Source organism: Argopecten irradians, chromosome 9 (genome assembly GCF_041381155.1).
Source record: "Argopecten irradians isolate NY chromosome 9, Ai_NY, whole genome shotgun sequence".
NCBI classification, from domain to species: domain Eukaryota; kingdom Metazoa; phylum Mollusca; class Bivalvia; order Pectinida; family Pectinidae; genus Argopecten; species Argopecten irradians.
The window spans coordinates 35,000,206-35,018,635 of record NC_091142.1 but is presented as its reverse complement, the minus strand read 5'-3'; the positions used below and the strand labels follow the sequence as shown (position 1 = coordinate 35,018,635).

The following is an 18,430-nucleotide window of genomic DNA, read 5'->3' as shown; positions in this document are numbered from 1 at the left end:
TAATAATATAGACAGGTTTAGCGGACTAATATAACACCAGCCCATCATCAACATTACTGATCTCTATCATTATCATCATTTTTAATTACCATATGATCGACGTCCTACAATGCGTTATACAGTCAAACCCTGACAGATAGTTATCATTATTATCCTTCTTTTACACTACGTAAGGTGCACATAGCTTTTTATGAGTGCATGATTAGTTATATTATTACAACGGTTTGTGAGTAAAACTGGGAATTTGTTTCCATGATTAACAAAGAAGACACTTGTCCTAATGTGATTTGAATTATATGAATTTATTGATTGTGAGTGAATTACCACGTTGGTTTCTCATTGACTTCATTGTTTAGGTTTGGGGTGCTATATTTAATATATTTTTGTAAGATATTCTTATATCTTAAAAGATAAATTATATACGCAAATACAACAGTAATACATTTGATTACTGATAATTCTTGACTAAAATGGAATAAAAATAAACATTCAGTTTTTGTCACAAAGTGGCAGAATAATATATTAACATTTTAAATGCATTATTAATACAAATTTCCTTTTTAAAAGGAATATTTATTCAGTATGAAATATATTATCAATATATTTATTATATAAACATAAATGTGTTCTTGTGGTTGTTATATAGACTATTGGGTTTAAAGCTTCATACTTTTAGATTAAGTATTTTGTCAAGCATTAAACTACATTTTATATTTTTTAAGATAAATGAATGCAATGTAATGCCATTAAAGAATAAATGGTGAAATTTTGAAGAAGTTGATTGTTATTTTTAGCTCACTTTGACCGGGCCGGGGGGGAGGGGGCAGGAGAGGCGGGCCCAATAGGGGAAATAGAGGTAACTCCTTTAAATCGCTACTAGTCCTAGAGCTCTGTATGGAATGTAACCAAGTTTGGCCAGAAAGATCCTTTGGGAAACAGGAACATAAATTGTATAAAATGTGTCTCTAACCCCCCAGAGGCATGAGGGGCGGGGCCCAATATGGGATACAGAGGTAAATCCTTTAATTCGCTTCTAGTCAGAGTTCTGCATGTAATGTAACCAAATTTGGCCAGAATTTAGGTAGTTCACAGTAAGATACGGAGACTGACGTTATAGATAGTTGTAAAAAGGATACAAGGTGTATCTGTGTCATACCTGTATTTTGCCATCCGGTCTGTGTATGACGTAATGGCCATCTGCAGCCAATTTGTGTCTATGTGGTTTTGTGGAAAATCCAACATGTCCATTGTGTGACGGCAAAGGGGCGCTGTCACATATCCTATCTGGATGCAGAATATATCTTCGCCGTTGCGAACACGACCTGGACCCAATTGTTCAAAGGTGACGAGGCTTCTATGATTTAAAGGTTGTCAAATCGTGATAGAATTATTTCTTGTAAAACAAACTTGACAAAATTTTATGAAATTCTGAAGTATTCCATTCTAAACCTACTTGCCCTTTTTATATAACAAAATATGTAAGCACAGGCATTGCAGCAAATAAGAAATTAAAATTTAACTAATCGGGTGATTAAGCTAATCATCTTTTGAATAACCGGGCCCAAATCCTAACGGACTTGACTGACATTTTGGAGAAAGAACGACGGCAGAAGAGGCCAGCAACACAACAGTGGAAATACACCCACATGTATACAGGTTGTGAACGCTAGAGAGAAAAGTCAATAAGCTGCTACCCTTGTCAGGCAAACTTACCTATTAAAGCCCCAACCTGGAAGACAAGGACCGAGCACCAAACTCTTGTCTTTCCGAAATACCGTTGTGACCAGACATTGTGATATGGTCACAACAGCGTCGGTAATTTATCCTGGTTGAGTTGATTGTGCCATGGGAGGAAGGATGTGAGGAAGCACATACAACGGAATGTTGCCAACTACTATTTAACACCAGAGCAGTGACGAGAGAAGGACGCGTGCCCCGAAACGATTTAACACTCGGGGTTTCCCAGTCGCGTTTGGTATCAGAGGTTTTCCCACACAGTCAACATGGCCACTGTTGCAGACGATCTAACTGAATGGAGCACTTGTTTGAACATCAACTCTGTACGTGTGGTTGAACATCAGTTCTGCAAGTACGTGTGGTTGAATATCAATTCTGCAAGTACGTGTGGTTGAACATGAGTTCTGCAAGTACGTGTGGTTGAACATCAATTCTGCAAGTACGTGTAGTTTAACATCAAGTCTGCAAGTACGTGTAGTTTAACATGAATTCTGCCAGTACGTGTAGTTGAACATCAATTCTGCAAGTACGTGTAGTTTAACATGAATTCTGCAAGTACGTGTGGATGAACATCAATTCTGCAAGTACGTGTAGTTTAACATTAATTCTGCAAGTACTTATAGTTGAACATCAATTCTGCAAGTACGTGTGGTTGAACATCAGTTCTGCAAGTACGTGTGGTTGAACATGAATTCTGCAAGTACGTGTAGTTGAACATCAATTCTGCAAGTACGTGTAGTTAAACATTAATTCTGCAAGTACTTATAGTTGAACATCAATTCTGCAAGTACGTGTGGTTGAACATCAGTTCTGCAAGTACGTGTGGTTGAACATCAATTCTGCCAGTACGTGTAGTTTAACATGAATTCTGCAAGTACGAATAGTTGAACATCAATTCTGCAAGTACGTGTGGATGAACATCAATTCTGCAAGTACGTGTGGATGAACAACAATTCTGCATTTACGATTTTTTGGTTATCTTACGTAATGTAATTGGTATAATAAGCAGAATGAAATCCTGACTCAAAAGCGCTGGTTTTGTGCAAAAAATGCTTACTTCATATAGACCTCCACATTCGTGAATAAATCTTCGTTGAAACATTCGTTATCACAAGAATTGTAATGCTTAAATCGTTGACTTAAGGAAATCGGCAGTGGTCGTGTTTAAAACGTTAGTCGTCGTGACCTAAATTAAATATTTGCATAAAAATCCTGATAGATCTGTAATTAACATATTGACCTTGGTGATATCAAATCGGTAATGACTTCTCTTGAATCAAATATGGCCTTTGGCGAATCAGTATTCTATGACCAATACATTATTAATTGTGGTCGCGGTGTGGCCCGGCCTATTACCACAAGCCCTCCACCTCTAGATCACCAGTTCAAACCTCATGATACTGTCCACTGGTCAGTGATTCATCCGGGTACTCTGTTCTTCTCCACGAACAAATATGAAACACTTTATTAAATGAACTAATAAACCCAAAACTAAGCCATTAATTGACATGTACATAGTCCATGAGGGGATACTACATGTAGATGCTTCTAACCCGGGGTTTCTCAGATTAGTAAAACGAGACCGTGAATTACTGAAATGTAACCTCGGATTAGTGAAGCATGACCTCGGATAAGTGAAACGTGACCTTTGATTAGTGAAATGTGACCTCGGATTAGTGAAATCGTGACCTCGGATTAGTAAAACGTGACCTTGGATTAGTGAAACGTGACCTCGGATTAGTGAAATCGTGAACTCAGATTAATGAATCATGACCTCGGATAAGTGAAGCATGACCTCGGATAAGTGAAACGTGACCTTAGATTAGTGAAACGTGACCTCGGATTAATGAAACGTGACCTCGGATTAGTGAAGCATGACCTCGGATAAGTGAAACGTGACCTTGGATTAGTGAAACGTGACCTCGGATTAGTGAAACGTGACCTCGGATTAGGGAAATCGTGACCTCGGATTAGTGAAACGTGACCTTGGATTAGTGAAACGTGACCTCGGATTAGTGAAATCGTGACCTCGGATTAGTGAAACGTGACCTCGGATTAATGAAACGTGACTTCGGATTAGTGAAACCGTGACCTTAAATTAGTGAAACGTGACCTCGGATTAGTGAAATCGTGACCTGGGATTAGTGAAACGTGACCTCGGGTTATTGAAACGTCACCTTGGATTAGTGAAACGTGACTAAACAAACTTCACTAATCGTGACCTCGGATTAGTGACACGTGTAATCGTATTACAGTACTTTTCCCAAGGCGCTGATTACTTATTCGAGGTTAAATAGATCTGCTTACACAGTTTATACAACGTTGAAATATTCGCGTAATAATGAACTATTTCACAGCAGGTAGTATGACGTCATTAACTAATTAATGACGTATCTACGCTATCTAAGGTATTGTCAGGAAAAGCAAACGTCTAATCAAGTTCCTGCATATACTATAGGTATTTTAATTGATATATTATAAGTCCCCAACGTCATGCTCACCTAAAATGTTGTTACATTGTATTATATATATCAACTATAGATATGGGTATATAGTATTTCTAAGTTGTAAGATAGTTGTCAAAGAAGTAATATCAACAGGATTTTCCAGATGACACGGGATCCAATCAAACGTAAGTCTGTTGGACACGAATTACTTCAAATGGTAAATATGGGACAAGGAATTAATTCCAACCGTGTGAACAAAAAAATGTCATTTTTTTTCGAGGCGACCTGCCCCTTTATCAAGACATACAAAACGAACACGATTACATAATAGGATACGAACAGCCATGCGGAATGAAATATTTAACTAAACAGCACAATGGAGCACAAATATTTGTCTACATTGCCCCGCATTACTGTTCCTATCCTATTATGTAATCGTGTTCGTTTTGTATGTCTTGATAAAGGGGCAGATCGCCTCGAAAATTTGACAATTTTGTTTTGTCCACACGGTTGGAATAACTTCCTTGTCCCATAAGTTGTAAGATACGGACGATATAACACTGAAGGTATATAAGCTGTATCAAAGACATCACAGATTACACATATGTATCAGACAGTGTTTCGCGAGTGAATTCGTATAAGAAATATAGACACAAAATAATTCAGACAAACGTGGTTTAAGTGAAAAATAGGGATGTCAACGTTCGTTCGATATGTCGGTATTCGAATAAGAAAACGCTATTCGAATGTTCAAAAAAATGCATATTTAATATACAATGTACGAGTCCTTCAATAACCGACTGGATATCGATCGATAGTGATTGAACATTTCACATGCATGGTAAATAAGTGAAACAAAGGGCCACTTCGGGTCAGGTAAATACATGTTCTACTCACCCCGGGCCGGGTTTGCAAAAGTATGAACATGTTTTCATAGCCAGATTGAAGCCACATCGTATACAGAGTATGAAGCCACATCGTATACAGAGTAGATCTGTAGTTTCCTTTGTTTGATTGGAGTTGTTATTATTACTCGTTACCATACACGAACACAGGTTTAGTTGGGGTTTTTTACATCGAAATTTTGATATTTAAATCGATATGAACATTCACGTCGTCTCTTGAACTTTTAGGGACTCAGGAGCAGTGTAAATATAAATAATCCCGACGATGTCTTGCAATCAACACTTAATAAGATGAAATAGATGGTGAGTTTTTTTATTTATGTTTTATTTTATTTATTCTTAAAGTGGTTAGTTTGCGAGATCGATCGTGCCTCCATCTAACACTGAACATCAGCAACATTAGACCCAGTCAGTGGCGATTAGTGATTTTGAACCAATTGACATCCCTAATAAAAAATTGTTATAGAGTTTCATGCACGAATTTTTGTCCATGAACAAAATTAAGCAGGCAAATAAAAGTGTAAGCAATGAAAGGTATCGTTGAAGTTTCTTAATCAATTTTCATCATAGCTACAAAAAGGTGTTCGGGTTAGAAACAAGGAGAGAAAGAAACAACAAAGATGGTGTATTGATTGAATTGACTTTATGACAGTTTCTCGCGATTTCTATTTACAACAGCAGGATTTTTCTTCAATCTTTTAAAACTTAAAGATGCTCCACCGCTGACAAATGGTATTTTTTTATTATCAAAAACAGAAGCAGACGATTTAGTATTTTTCTTCAATTACAAAAGTTACTTTCTTTACACCATTATCACCATTAAAGGCCCACTACCTTTCCGGAGCAAAATTTAAAGGTTTCTTAAAAACATTAATAACAAAAGAAAATATATATCGATGGCTTAAGATGAGGTTATAACACCAAACATATGTAAGATTTCCTGTCTAATGTACGATAACAGTGGAGATTCGTTTCGCTGTTTTGCCGTCTGGCGCAGTGATAGTCAACTACCGCGCGGCATTTAGCACGACGGCGGGAAACATAAAACGACCCGCGTTATGAAAATTAACAATTTATTTATTCTAATTAAACAGTTCTGAAGGTGATGATAAGTGTGCTAGTAAACGCATAGTTAATAACTTCTGCGACTTTACAAAATTATTGATCTCGTTTTACATTCCTATTTCAAAAATTAAAAGCCGTTTCGGAAAGGTAGTGGCCCTTCAAAAAATTGAGCTTCTAATTTTACTTCAAGTTGAAAATATGAAAAATAATTAATTGCATCCCGAAAAAAATCCATGGCACTATATTCTATATGAAATGAAGCACTGATTGCGCATGCATCAAATGCGAAACAATTTTTTTGTGTGTGTTAATTAGGCATATATATATATACATGAGTAAACACCAATCATTGTTCAAATGATGAATATCATTTATGCTCTGTCGGCGGTGGAGCATCTTTAAAACAGATGTCCTCTGTATATATAGCCTAATCCCACTGAGATTGTGAAAGTAGCATCTGTTTTCTTATCAATGTGTATAAATTATGTTAATGTAACATGCTTGACGAGTCTAGCGTTCAATACAATGTGTTGTCCGTGATGATATAAGTTTTGTAATAGGAGATGTATCTTCCTAGTTTCGACAGATCACAGGGACATTGAGATCCGTCTAACGCTAATACTATAGTTTTACATTGCATTTTAAAGGATTACATAACTATCACATGATACCCCATGTTCAGATTATATTGAAGTGTTATTATCTCAAATACTGGAAGTGATAGTCTTAAATGACACCATTGCGACTTATAAAAAGTTTGCCCTATACTGATGACAACTTCTCGCGTCCCTATGTCGATGGGGGCGCGATGGTCGGATTTCCTGTCACACGAGACCACGTGAGACTGTAAGAGGAAGACCCTTCTATAGGATGTTTATTATATTAGAACGACTATTGTCACACAACATTGAAGACATAATTTGTCTTCAAGTTTTAAGGTCGACCAGTGATTGGTGTCTCCGAAAGGTAGGTACTGTAATTATGTTCGCCAATTTCGCTAATAGAGGACAACTAACGTGTGTTTGTATACCGATAACATCTATCTTGGGCATCTCGACATAGTAAAATAGAACCATACGTTATGTCTGATTTATAACGTATTGTGCAGTCTAATAATATTTTCAGGTATAGTTTTGCTGTCATAATTTCATCTTACATATTACCAGAATAACGACGGACTGTATGAAACATAATTCTGAGGTGGTGTAGACTTCGTCCATTTAGCCTAGTAAATTCTATAAAAATGGTTATACATGTTTATTTTTTAGGAAAGTCTTACAGAATTACCCCTTAAATACATAAAACACCGCGATAAACTTATAATGATTATAAAAGCCCTAAATATATCTACTGTGCACAACGTGTATATAACCAGCTGAGGACAATCTCTGGTTATAATCAGGACGTTATTTTTGGGAATCGTCACATAATTACTATTCGATAATAATCATGCGGGAAAACTCTTTCTTTGTTTCATTCGAATGAAACTGTGTACGTTCAAATGGATTTTTTAACGGAGTCACCGACCACGAAACATTGACGTGGAATGTCAGAGGAACTTTTAATATCTGTGTATTATTTAAACATTCGACAAACTTCGTGGTATCAGTAGCTCGGTACGGCATCCGCTTTCCACCGGTCTATTTATAGGTTATCTGTTGTTACTAAGTTTGTCCAGTGGCATCCTCGATACCCCAGGGGTTCCGATCACTTACGATCTCTACACCACTGGACTACCTCATAGTGAAATTGAAGGCAGCTCAGCGGAAAACATTTGACCAATCACAGGCTAGCAAAGATTTCCTTTGAAGACCACAGAGAGATAGTTAGAGCGACGCCTAACATCAGAGCCACACAGTAAACCACAATGTACCGTTACACGGCTCTTTTGATGTACATCAAATGACTAAATTTTTACTATGAGATAGTCCAGGGGTGTAGACATTGTAAGTGATCGGAACCCCTGGAATATCCAGGATGGTCCAGTGGATGACATTGACATTGGCTTATTCTCAGGGTTAAATTTCTAAGCGACTTCTTTTCAGTAGCCAAGGTAATCATTTGTCTAATAAAATTTACCAAAATAAGAATTGAGATAATACCCTAGATATAAATCATCGAAAGCCTTGGTTTCGATAAAGATGGAGACTAAGGTGGTCCACGAGCCTTAATTGGGTTCGGTAGGTTTTGAAATGCATTGAGACTTAAGTTGAACGGTGACTGATATTCGAGTTTCGTTTTTATACACGAGTAAGAGAAAATGCACGACCTGACAGTTGTTCAAACCTCGAAGTCTTCGCACTTTAAACGGGATGCGCTCTACAAATTGAGCAACGTTTAAATAAGTTTGTTGACGGACATCTCAGTCCATCTCGAATCTGCTACGTAAGCATTCTTAGAGCGGACCCTATAAAACTATAATAAGCCTTTCCCTAACGATTGGTTAGTCAAGGTTACATTTCCATTCGTGCTGTGTCCTTGATCGATAAGGCTAACTCTATAGAAGGATAATGTTCAGACTACTTCCGCTGTGGTGGACACTGAATATTAAATCAAATAATTGGCATGGGACATAGCTACCACTTTACTACACTGAATGATGTGCCAGCGTACAAACATTCCATCGTAAATATTAAATCCACTCAGGCAGAAATGCAATATATGTACAAGTATACATTTTTGTCATATCGGAGTTGGCATGCGTGAAAATATCTGTGTGCTAGCACAGACCGGAATACTTGTACTTCAATGACCCACCGCTCTGTTTTGTCTTACACTATAGGATGTAATTACCTCCAGTCTTGTATGATCAATCCGACAACCAAAACAGTAGAACTATCTACATTTGTATGTGTGTTTTACGAGTAAATCCTCGTCTGACTGAGAATTGCGAGCAGACGGCGTTTGGTCACGCCGACTTAGTACAGGGCGGTATAGCATGTTAACTACCCTGGGGATTTGTATATCACATGTGGGGGATTGTTACTGGTGTCAGTACAAAGTGGTTCGTAGTATGTGGCTGAGAGATGGAGTGTTAACACCAGTATAGATAGGAATCTGTCGGCACCACCAAGGTAAGAGAATACACAAACAGCGTCCGTATCATTCATACAGCGCTATTTGAAACTTCTGTAAAATTGCATTCGGGGTATTTAGTACGCGACGTAATGCGAGTAAACGCGGGCTTCCCCTGAACCTAATACCAGAACTAGACATACTGACAGATAGAAGTCTTACACCAGTCATCTCTGTGTGGCATAGTGTCTAAGTCTGGTGGCATGGCTAAAGGAAATTCGGGTTAATCACGAAATAAGCTAGCGATTGGCACACTTCTCTACAAAGTATGTGCAGAAATACAATGCTTTAGAATTTACCCTGTAGATAAGGTTAAGCTCAAATTGGACAGGTTTATAAATTGCCAAGCACAGGACCTGCATGGTTACCGATGATCCATCATGTATAGTACTACACAATTATACAGTATATATAGTGTGTACTTTTGTTTTTCAAGTCCCTGTGTGCCCGAGCTGTTTGTTATCAATTGGCACCCCCTCTGGCAAGTTTGATAAAGGAGTTGATCAAAATGTGCTATTTACTACTGATTTAGAAAAATGGCTGTTTACTCATGACATGCTCAATGATTCTGTTTTCGTTTTTCAGATAAATAAATACAAAATGGCAGTAGGTACTTGAAAGTATATTTGCTATTATGCCAAAGAACGACAAGTCTCTTTTACATTGCGAGTACAAGTAACGTTGTACATTGTATATAAATATATACGGTTGTCAATGAAGAATTAAATCCGAGACTTCATTGTACCGCGGTGACCAATGTGTTCTAACCCTTCAACTCTTGGCCTGACTTCGGAACACAGACTGGACAGTCTAGACAAAAACCTTCTAAAAATTGGTTAATTTCTCCGGGTCCATCGGCTTCCTTCCGTCCTATCACTAAAAGCTAATAATTTCCGTAAATGATTCTTGGTTATTAATAAAACGTTGGGTAAAGTAAACCAAACAGTGTTGAACTGGTATGATAAGAAAGTTTCCCTCATCTTTTATCTCAGAATCCAGCTGCTTTACACAAGTGCACACTGTGGTTTATATAATGTTCTGAGGCGGTTATCAACAATGCATAGCTTATCGAGTTATGAAGTTGGACGGATTCCACATATAAATTTCACTTTGAATAACATTATCAGTCTCAATGTTTTCATTTGTCTGATGAAGGTGACAGTGTACCCATCATACCAGTCCATCGAAATATCATCTATGTAATATCCACTGGTTGTGTAACGTGACCCAAATTATTTTTGTTTGTTTGTTTGTTAAAGGCCCACTACCTTTCCGAAACGGCTTTTAATTTTAAAAATGGGAAAGTAAAACGAGATCGATATTTTTGTATAGTCGCTAAAGTTATTACTTACCGTTAATACTACACGTGTCATCACATTCTGAACAATTTGATTAAAATAAATAAAATGTTAATTTTCATAACGCGGGTCGTCTTATGTTCCCGCCGTCGTCCTAAATACCGCGCGGTAATTAACTATCACTGCGCCAGACGGCAAAAAAGCGAAATAACTCTCCACTGTTATCAAACATTACGCAGGAAATCTTGCATATGTTTGGTGTTGTAACCTCATCTTAGGCCATTGGTATATATTTTCTGATGTTATTAATGTTTTTAAGAAACCTTTATGTTTTCCTCCGGAAAGGTAGTGGGCCTTTAAAGGTCCTGATAAAATGTACTGTCGCATGAATTTAATTTACTGAAGTGTTGAGAACAACGCTTATGATCATTTTACTAAATCTGGTTGTTCATCACGAAGATTTAGTTGTAACAAGTGTACAGTACAGGCCCCATGGGACTCTTGTCCGATATGTAAAGTATATAGCCATCGTTCTAGACCTAGCCAGTATATCGATATTGACAAATGGAAATGTAGCACTGTTGTTCATGTCTCTGCTGACGCCACCATTCGACGGCCAGTCCGACATAATGATGTTCATAGCCAAATCAATTTCAGAATTAACACTTATCTCGGTATATCTGAGAGGACAATCTTTGTTTCTAGGAACTGTATTGTAAAAATCTATACAATGATTTTATGTACACATGAAAGTGTGTTTTAGCGATGCATTTTACAGTGACACAAAGTATAGTTCGCTTGAACTTGGAAGTTGAAAGAAGATTAATTACTTAAGTAATGCCTCTGCTCTGGTACATAACTAAGTACAGTCGCCACGGATACTTCTAATTAGCTTTAGATCACAGGACCATTCTGGTTAATGATTTTACATTGTTTTGAGTCGTGTTATTGTGAGTTTGAAGGTTCTTCTACAATAACATATTGTCAATAGGGCTAGATTTTATTAAAATTTACATATAGATATATACCCATATGTACAAGTATTTGTGTTTACGTGTGGTCGACACTTTTACGTGGCGTTGTGTGTCATAACGCGTCGTCAACTCGCGGTTGGTGACGTCACACAATTACTCCGGGACTACTGTTGATACTAACTGTTCTCGTATATCTGGTTTTATTGGTATAGTTAATCTGTCGAGTCCTGATTTATAGTTGATCACTGTTGATGGTAGACTATTCCAGCCTTCAATGACATCGTTCGAGGTGTATTGGTTCGTTTTTTGTATACGTACTACTTCTGTTTACATGCCTTCCAGTAATTTGATTATTCTGTCTTTCCACAGGAAATAACTTTGCATGTACTTAAGTTTATTTGAAAGTTAACCAAAACAGGTCATTTTTATTTCGACAATGTCTGCTCGCATTGTCGCATTGGCGACCCCGTCATGCGACGTACGATAATGCGACAGTGTTATAATGGTACAATACGTCATGCGACAGTGCGCCATTGCGACAGTGCGACAATGCATCATACGACAGTGCGACATCGCCGAAATCAGCTATAATACATTTCGGCCTTCAGACTAGCTACTGTTGTAGCGGAAAAGATATCACCTTCTGACTGACTTTTCATAAGGTGATATCTTTTCCGCTACAACAGTAGCTACCTTCAGACTACACCTATTCATGGTCTGAAATCTACAATGCTTTATTACAGTAACTTCATATTTCGGGTCTTTGTTGATTTCACTAGCTGGCCTGTCATTTACCAAAGGTCACCAAGATCTATATAGTTTGACCTGTAGTAAAGAAATGTCCTAAACTAGCCATAGAATTATATTATTACCGGTAAAAAGAGTTTATCTGTAAATGATAATGTTTATCATGTCGTTGCCTTGCTGCCTTGCTTCTCTCTCATCAGAACCAATAAAACAAGTTCTATACTGCTAAATTACTGAGAAAGGCCTGCACAAACCATCTTGTAAAAACAATTGGAAAGTGGTTTCTTCTTAACCAAAGACAATCTGTATACTCTTTCAGAATCATCTATGTATAAATGGCTATTAAACGTCTCTAGCCTACCAAAATATTTATTTTGAGCTCGAATTCCGGAAACTGTTAATCTAATGATGCTCCGCGCACATGTTTAGATAACGTGATTACCCACTTCGCATCTGGCAGAGGAAAATGTGTGGTCCGGGGCACAGTCCAGGGATTTGAGATCCACCCCTACTAACAATGTTATTTATGCTGAGCAATAGTTTAGGCTTAAACTTGAGAGTACTCAAATCATGGATCGAACTTTCGGAACAAGTTGTGAATCAATATCACAACGTATTGATTTTTGGTTATATTATTGTGGTTTTGATTTCGGTTTGGCCTTTCGCCTTAGCTTATACTTTAACAATGTCTTACTGTACTAATATCTAAGAAAGACAACATGATATATAACTAAGCCATGAGTCCTGGTCGGGCTTTGAGCTTCAAAAACTACCACAATTGTGTATACTTAAGTACGAACTCTACAACCATAGATTTTAAAACCAGTCGTGAAGACTATTTCATGTGTCATAAAAGTGCACTCTGTGATTTCGTGTCCTTACGGGATTGGTACCATGGAGATGTCTCGCGATATGTATGGATCGGTCACAATAGTTATATATAGTTAGGATGAAAGTAACAATTTTATTTTATTTATTTTTTCAGGTAAAACGTGTAACTGATGATTTAGATAAGACGCTATGGCTGGGAAGGTGTATTTTGACGTAGGCGGAAGTCGATTTACGACCACGTGGGAAACACTGCAGAAAGTCCCGGGCTCGAAACTCGACAAATTGTGTGCACTTCATGAACAACATCCTAAACCGTCGGGGAAAGTGGAATATTTCTTTGATAGAAACCCAGCTGTTTTTGGATGCGTGCTTGATTATCATCGTACAGGTGATCTTCATCTTCCTGATAATGTCTGCGCAAGTCAAATCCGCCATGAATTGGAATTCTGGGAAATTTCTCCGTATGAAGTGTCCAGTTGTTGCTGGAAAATATTATACAGTGGAGATGGTGTCGATAAGACACTGAAAATGCTTGATAAAGAGATACCAGTGTTTAGCACAGGAAAGAAGTTTATTCAGAAAACACAGGGGATTTCTTCTTGGATACGGGACTTAATGGAGTATCCGTCATCTTCAATGCTAGCAAAGGTAACAGTACTTTTATTAGTATACTTTATACATCACATGAACATCTGATTGATTTTTTATATGCAAAAAGGTAAACTAAGTATATTCGGAAAGTTATATGCTTTGTTAGTTTTAAGTTTGATAATTGCCGTTTTACAAGCTCAGTTGGGAATAGGGTATCTTTTATATAGAAAACAACCATTAGTTTTTGTAGAACGAAGTATGGTATTTCCTATCTTAAAATACAATATATGTAATGTTCTCATATATCCCTAACGTAAAATACTTTTACATTGGTATTCATTAATCTTACAGGTGTATGCGGTATTCTACTTGACAATGGTAGTCTTTTCCATTATCTGTGATGCCCTGATCAGATCGCAGGATTACAGTGCACAAACACAAAATGTCACCATTTCCGGTTCCGGTTCACTCGACCACCTAATGCCGTCACTGACAAACATTCCCTGTGCTGGCCTGGTGATTGAGATACTTACCAATATTGTGTTCACCGTAGATGTAGCCGTACGTTTTGGAGTGTCCTTATCAAAGACTAATTTCCTAAAAAGTTTAATCAACATAATGGACATCTTGGCCTTGCTTGGTTTTTGGATCCTCGTCGTTACGGCAATTTTCTCACCGTTTTATGTGCCCGGAAGTGAAACTAATGCCCTTATGGTCGGTAATATTTTGATGACTTTAAGATTTGTCCGACTTTATCGTCTTGCTAAAGTAAGCAGGGGGCTTAAACTGGTGCTTTTAGCCTTAGACAAAAGCAAAATGACAATTTTGTTGCTTTTTGCTATCATGATAATTAATTCTTGTATTTTTGGCGGGATTATCTACTGCCTCGAAGATCATACTTTTTCAAATGTGTTCCGAGCTTTCTATTGGGCGATCATAACCATGGCAACGGTTGGTTACGGTGATATTTATCCAGGGTCAGTAGCAGGTCGTGTTGTAGCCTGTGTATGCGCCATGGCGGGACTATTTTTACTTGCCATGCCTATTGGAATTATTTCGAAGAACTATACATACCTATACACTAAACTTCACCATAGAGAACAGCATTTCAAGGAAAAACGTAAATGTAAGAAAACAATCAAATTCAGCACTCTGGTAAATGGTGATGTTAGTTCGGTAAGTTAGGATAACAAAGACAAACTACTCTGCATTTTATGTGCAATGAAGATGATGCGCCATGCGCTTTTAATTGCATTGGCGCCGCGGTGCCCACGACATGTTGCAAGCCCTCCATATATCTTGATCACGATTTCGAGTCCCATGTGGTACTGACCGCAGCATAGGTGGATGGTTTTCCTCGGGGTACTCTAGATTCCCTCTACTTCCTCCTTAAATGACTGGCATTATAAGGCGTTAAGCCAATCAAACCCAACCAAATGACCAGGAGCACTACCTTTAGTGGGCGTATAATGTAGACGATGTGTCAAAAAGTCAAATATCGTAATGTTTATATCCGTATTTTATGAAGTTTGGAGACAAACATTTTTACTTTGTACTCCAGAATAATTTCAATGATCGGGCCAGTAAAGACAAATGATGCTTTTCTGACATCCACAATAGACACAGTATTCATGACGCTGTGAATTTTATGATGAAATAGCAAAAGGGCGCGAGATATAGTGTACTGAGTTACAATGTAAGACTGAATACTTTTTTTAACTGTAATTAGTAATCACACTTTTTTCGGGTTAGATTTATTTTCACGAATTTCGCCATCAAGATAAATATCTAACCATACTTGCAAAATCAAATTCAAAGATATCTAATGTTTTGATACAGGGAATTTAATTGGAATTTAATACGGATTTGAATGATGGATTATTCATGATAACACAGTAAAAACGGCATATACATGTATATGCTGTCAAAGGTAGTAAGCGACAGTACAACTTACACCTTAGATCGAGAATAATACATGTTAGAGGTATTCTTATTGTATAACTTATCGCAATTTTAATGCATACAATGTATATGTTTTAAAAACACCTATATATTTATTAAGTTTGTATTACCATGTTAAGGTTTGATGCGAATCTAATGCTCTGGTTGTACATAAATGTACCTTGTAGATACTGCAATGAACTAAACATAGCTGTGATATTGTGGAAGATTTGTCACGAAGACGTTATGGAGAACAGATATATATGTTGTTGGTTTTCCTTTCATGCTCTCCTTGATGTTCGCCTTAATATAAGTGTTAAGAGACCTCAATATTTTTAGCTCACCTGGCCTTTCAGGCCAGGTGAGCTTATGTCATGGCACGACGTCCGTCGTCCGTCCGTCCGTCCGTCCGTCGTCCGTCCGTCCGTCCGTCCGTCAACATTTCCTTTAAATCGCTACTAGTCATAGAGTTCTACATGGATTGTAACCAAATTTGGCCAGAAACATCCTTGGGGGAGGGGGACTAGAGTTTGTATAAATTTTGGCTCTGACCCCCATTGGACAGGAGGGGCTGGGCCCAATAGGGGAAATAGAGGTGAATTCTTTAAATCGCTACTTGTCATAGAATTCTGTAATCCTTAAAATCGCTACTAGTCATAGAGTTCTACATGTTATGTAACCAAATTTGGCCAGAAACATCCTTGGGGGAAAGGGAACAGAGTTTGTATAAATTTTTGGCTCTGACCCCCCGGGGGCAGGAGGGACGGGGCGAAATAGGGAAAATAGAGGTAAAGCTTTTAAATCGCCACTTATCACAGAGTTCTGCATGGAATTTAACCAGAGTTTGTATAAATTTTGGCTCCGAACCCCTGGAGCAGAAAGAATGGGTCCCAATAGGGAAATTAGAGGTAAATCGTTAAATTCCTTCAGAAAAGAAACAGTGATCCTGTATTCAGAACATAACTTGTTTTTACAATAACCAGGTGAGCGAAACAGGCCCTCTGGACCTCTTGTTCATTACTGCTCCAGTAAACACTGTATCGAAGCTGTAGTTATGCTTCACCACCATGGCTGACGTCGATTTACATTCACATGTAGACCAGATGTTCACAAATGTACCTCTACTAGCGGTTGGGTACAGTGAGTGGATCAGATGATCTAGGATAATCCCACCCACCAATATCAGATGATCTAGGATAACCCCACCCACCAATACCAGATGATCTAGGATAACCCCACCCACCAATACCAGATGATCTAGGATAACCCCACCCACCAATATCAGATGATCTAGGATAACCCCACACACCAATACCAGATGATCTAGGATAACCCCACCCACCAATACCAGATGATCTAGGATAACCCCACCCACCAATACCAGATGATCTAGGATAACCCCACCCACCAATACCAGATGATCTAGGATAACCCCACCCACCAATACCAGATGATCTAGGATAACCCCACCCACCAATACCAGATGATCTAGGATAACCCCACCCACCAATACCAGATGATCTTGGATAACCCCACCCACCAATATCAGATGATCTAGGATAACCCCACCCACCAATATCAGATGATCTAGGATAACCCCACCCACCAATACCAGATGATCTAGGATAACCCCACCCACCATTACCAGATGATCTAGGATAGCCCCACCCACCAATTTTAGATGATCTAGGATATAACCCCACCCACCAATATCAGATGCAGGTAACTTAAATTCACACCTTTCTACTGTTGTTTACGTATGTATATCCCTCTCCTTGCTCTGTGATAGCTTATTTACAAATGTGCCCTTAAATAGCAATGTCACTTATTATAAACAGATTTGTTAATGTTAAATTCAATGATCCCGCAATGTATATAATTTCAATCTTTTAGTACAATTTGAAGTACTTTTTAAATAAAGTCATTATATTTACCAATACGCCTTTTTCTTTCTTTTCCTGCATATATGGCTCGCCAGATACAGACGATAGCTGCGTAGGTCGGTGGTTCTTCTCCAGATATTCCGACGTTTCTTTCTGTCGTCTTTGATAGTGATGCTCTCTCTTTCACATCATTAATATATGTTGTATTATTCTCCCTTTGTAGTTTTGATTTCTTCATCCGATATTGTTCTCTCTACTATTTTCATCAATTTTACGGCAAGTCCATTAAATTTCTCCATTCGGTGTTACTGACATTGCTACGGACGAAATGTCTTTCTACTGGATCTTTCACCCAACGATCTTTTCCGTTTTTAGCTCGCCTATTCGAAGAATAGGGGGAGCTAATGTTGTCACCCCGGCGTCGGCGTCGGCGTCAGCGTTGGCGTCCCATTTCACGTTAAAGTTTTTGAGCAAGTTTCTGTTTCGTCAATTGTTTAAGCTTAAGTCATCATAAATGTTTATGATTTTATTTTCATAATATGTATGATGCTGAACGTGATAATACAACCAATTTGGGGCCCTTTAGGGGTTTTTTGAGTCTGTTAATTTGTCATATTTCCATGTTTAAGTTTTTGAGCAAGTTTCTATTTTGTCTATTGTTTAAGCTTAAGTTATCATAAATGTTTATGATTTTATTTTCCTAATGTGTATGGATGCTGAACGTGATAATACAACCAATTTGGGGCCCTTTAGGTTTTTTTGAGTCTGTTAATTTGTCATATTTCCATGTTTAAATAGTAAATACTTGAACATCAACTTCTTCTGAATAGGCGAGCTTTGCTGTTCTCCAACAGCTCTTGTTTACTCTCCGGATGCATGATGTAGTAACATGACACCATAACAAAAATTATCATCAAGAAAAGCATCTTCAAAGAA

The 18,430-nt window shown here is 37.9% G+C and overlaps 1 protein-coding gene across 2 annotated transcripts; it reads left to right on the top strand.

The window, feature by feature from the left end:
* Positions 1 to 6,946: 6,946 nt before the first annotated feature.
* On the top strand, positions 6,947 to 17,011 carry LOC138332156 (potassium voltage-gated channel protein Shaw-like). Of its 2 annotated transcripts, none has more exons than XM_069280141.1 (3): positions 6,947 to 7,120; positions 13,234 to 13,727; positions 14,022 to 17,011. In XM_069280141.1, exons 2-3 carry the CDS (start codon positions 13,269 to 13,271, stop codon positions 14,853 to 14,855), a joined length of 1,293 nt encoding a protein of 430 aa, XP_069136242.1. In that variant the 5' UTR covers positions 6,947 to 7,120; positions 13,234 to 13,268; the 3' UTR covers positions 14,856 to 17,011. The 2 variants fall into 2 exon arrangements, with proteins under 2 accessions (XP_069136242.1, XP_069136243.1); XM_069280142.1 differs by lacking the exon at positions 6,947 to 7,120 and adding an exon at positions 8,929 to 9,228.
* The last annotated feature ends 1,419 nt before the right edge of the window (positions 17,012 to 18,430 follow it).

Bases quoted from the DNA above. Each gene is read 5' to 3' on its own strand.
- LOC138332156 (XM_069280141.1), top strand. From the start codon at position 13,269: ATGGCTGGGAAGGTGTATTTTGACGTAGGCGGAAGTCGATTTACGACC. The intron at 13,728-14,021 runs GTAACAGTACTT...TTAATCTTACAG, and splicing joins CATCTTCAATGCTAGCAAAG to GTGTATGCGGTATTCTACTT.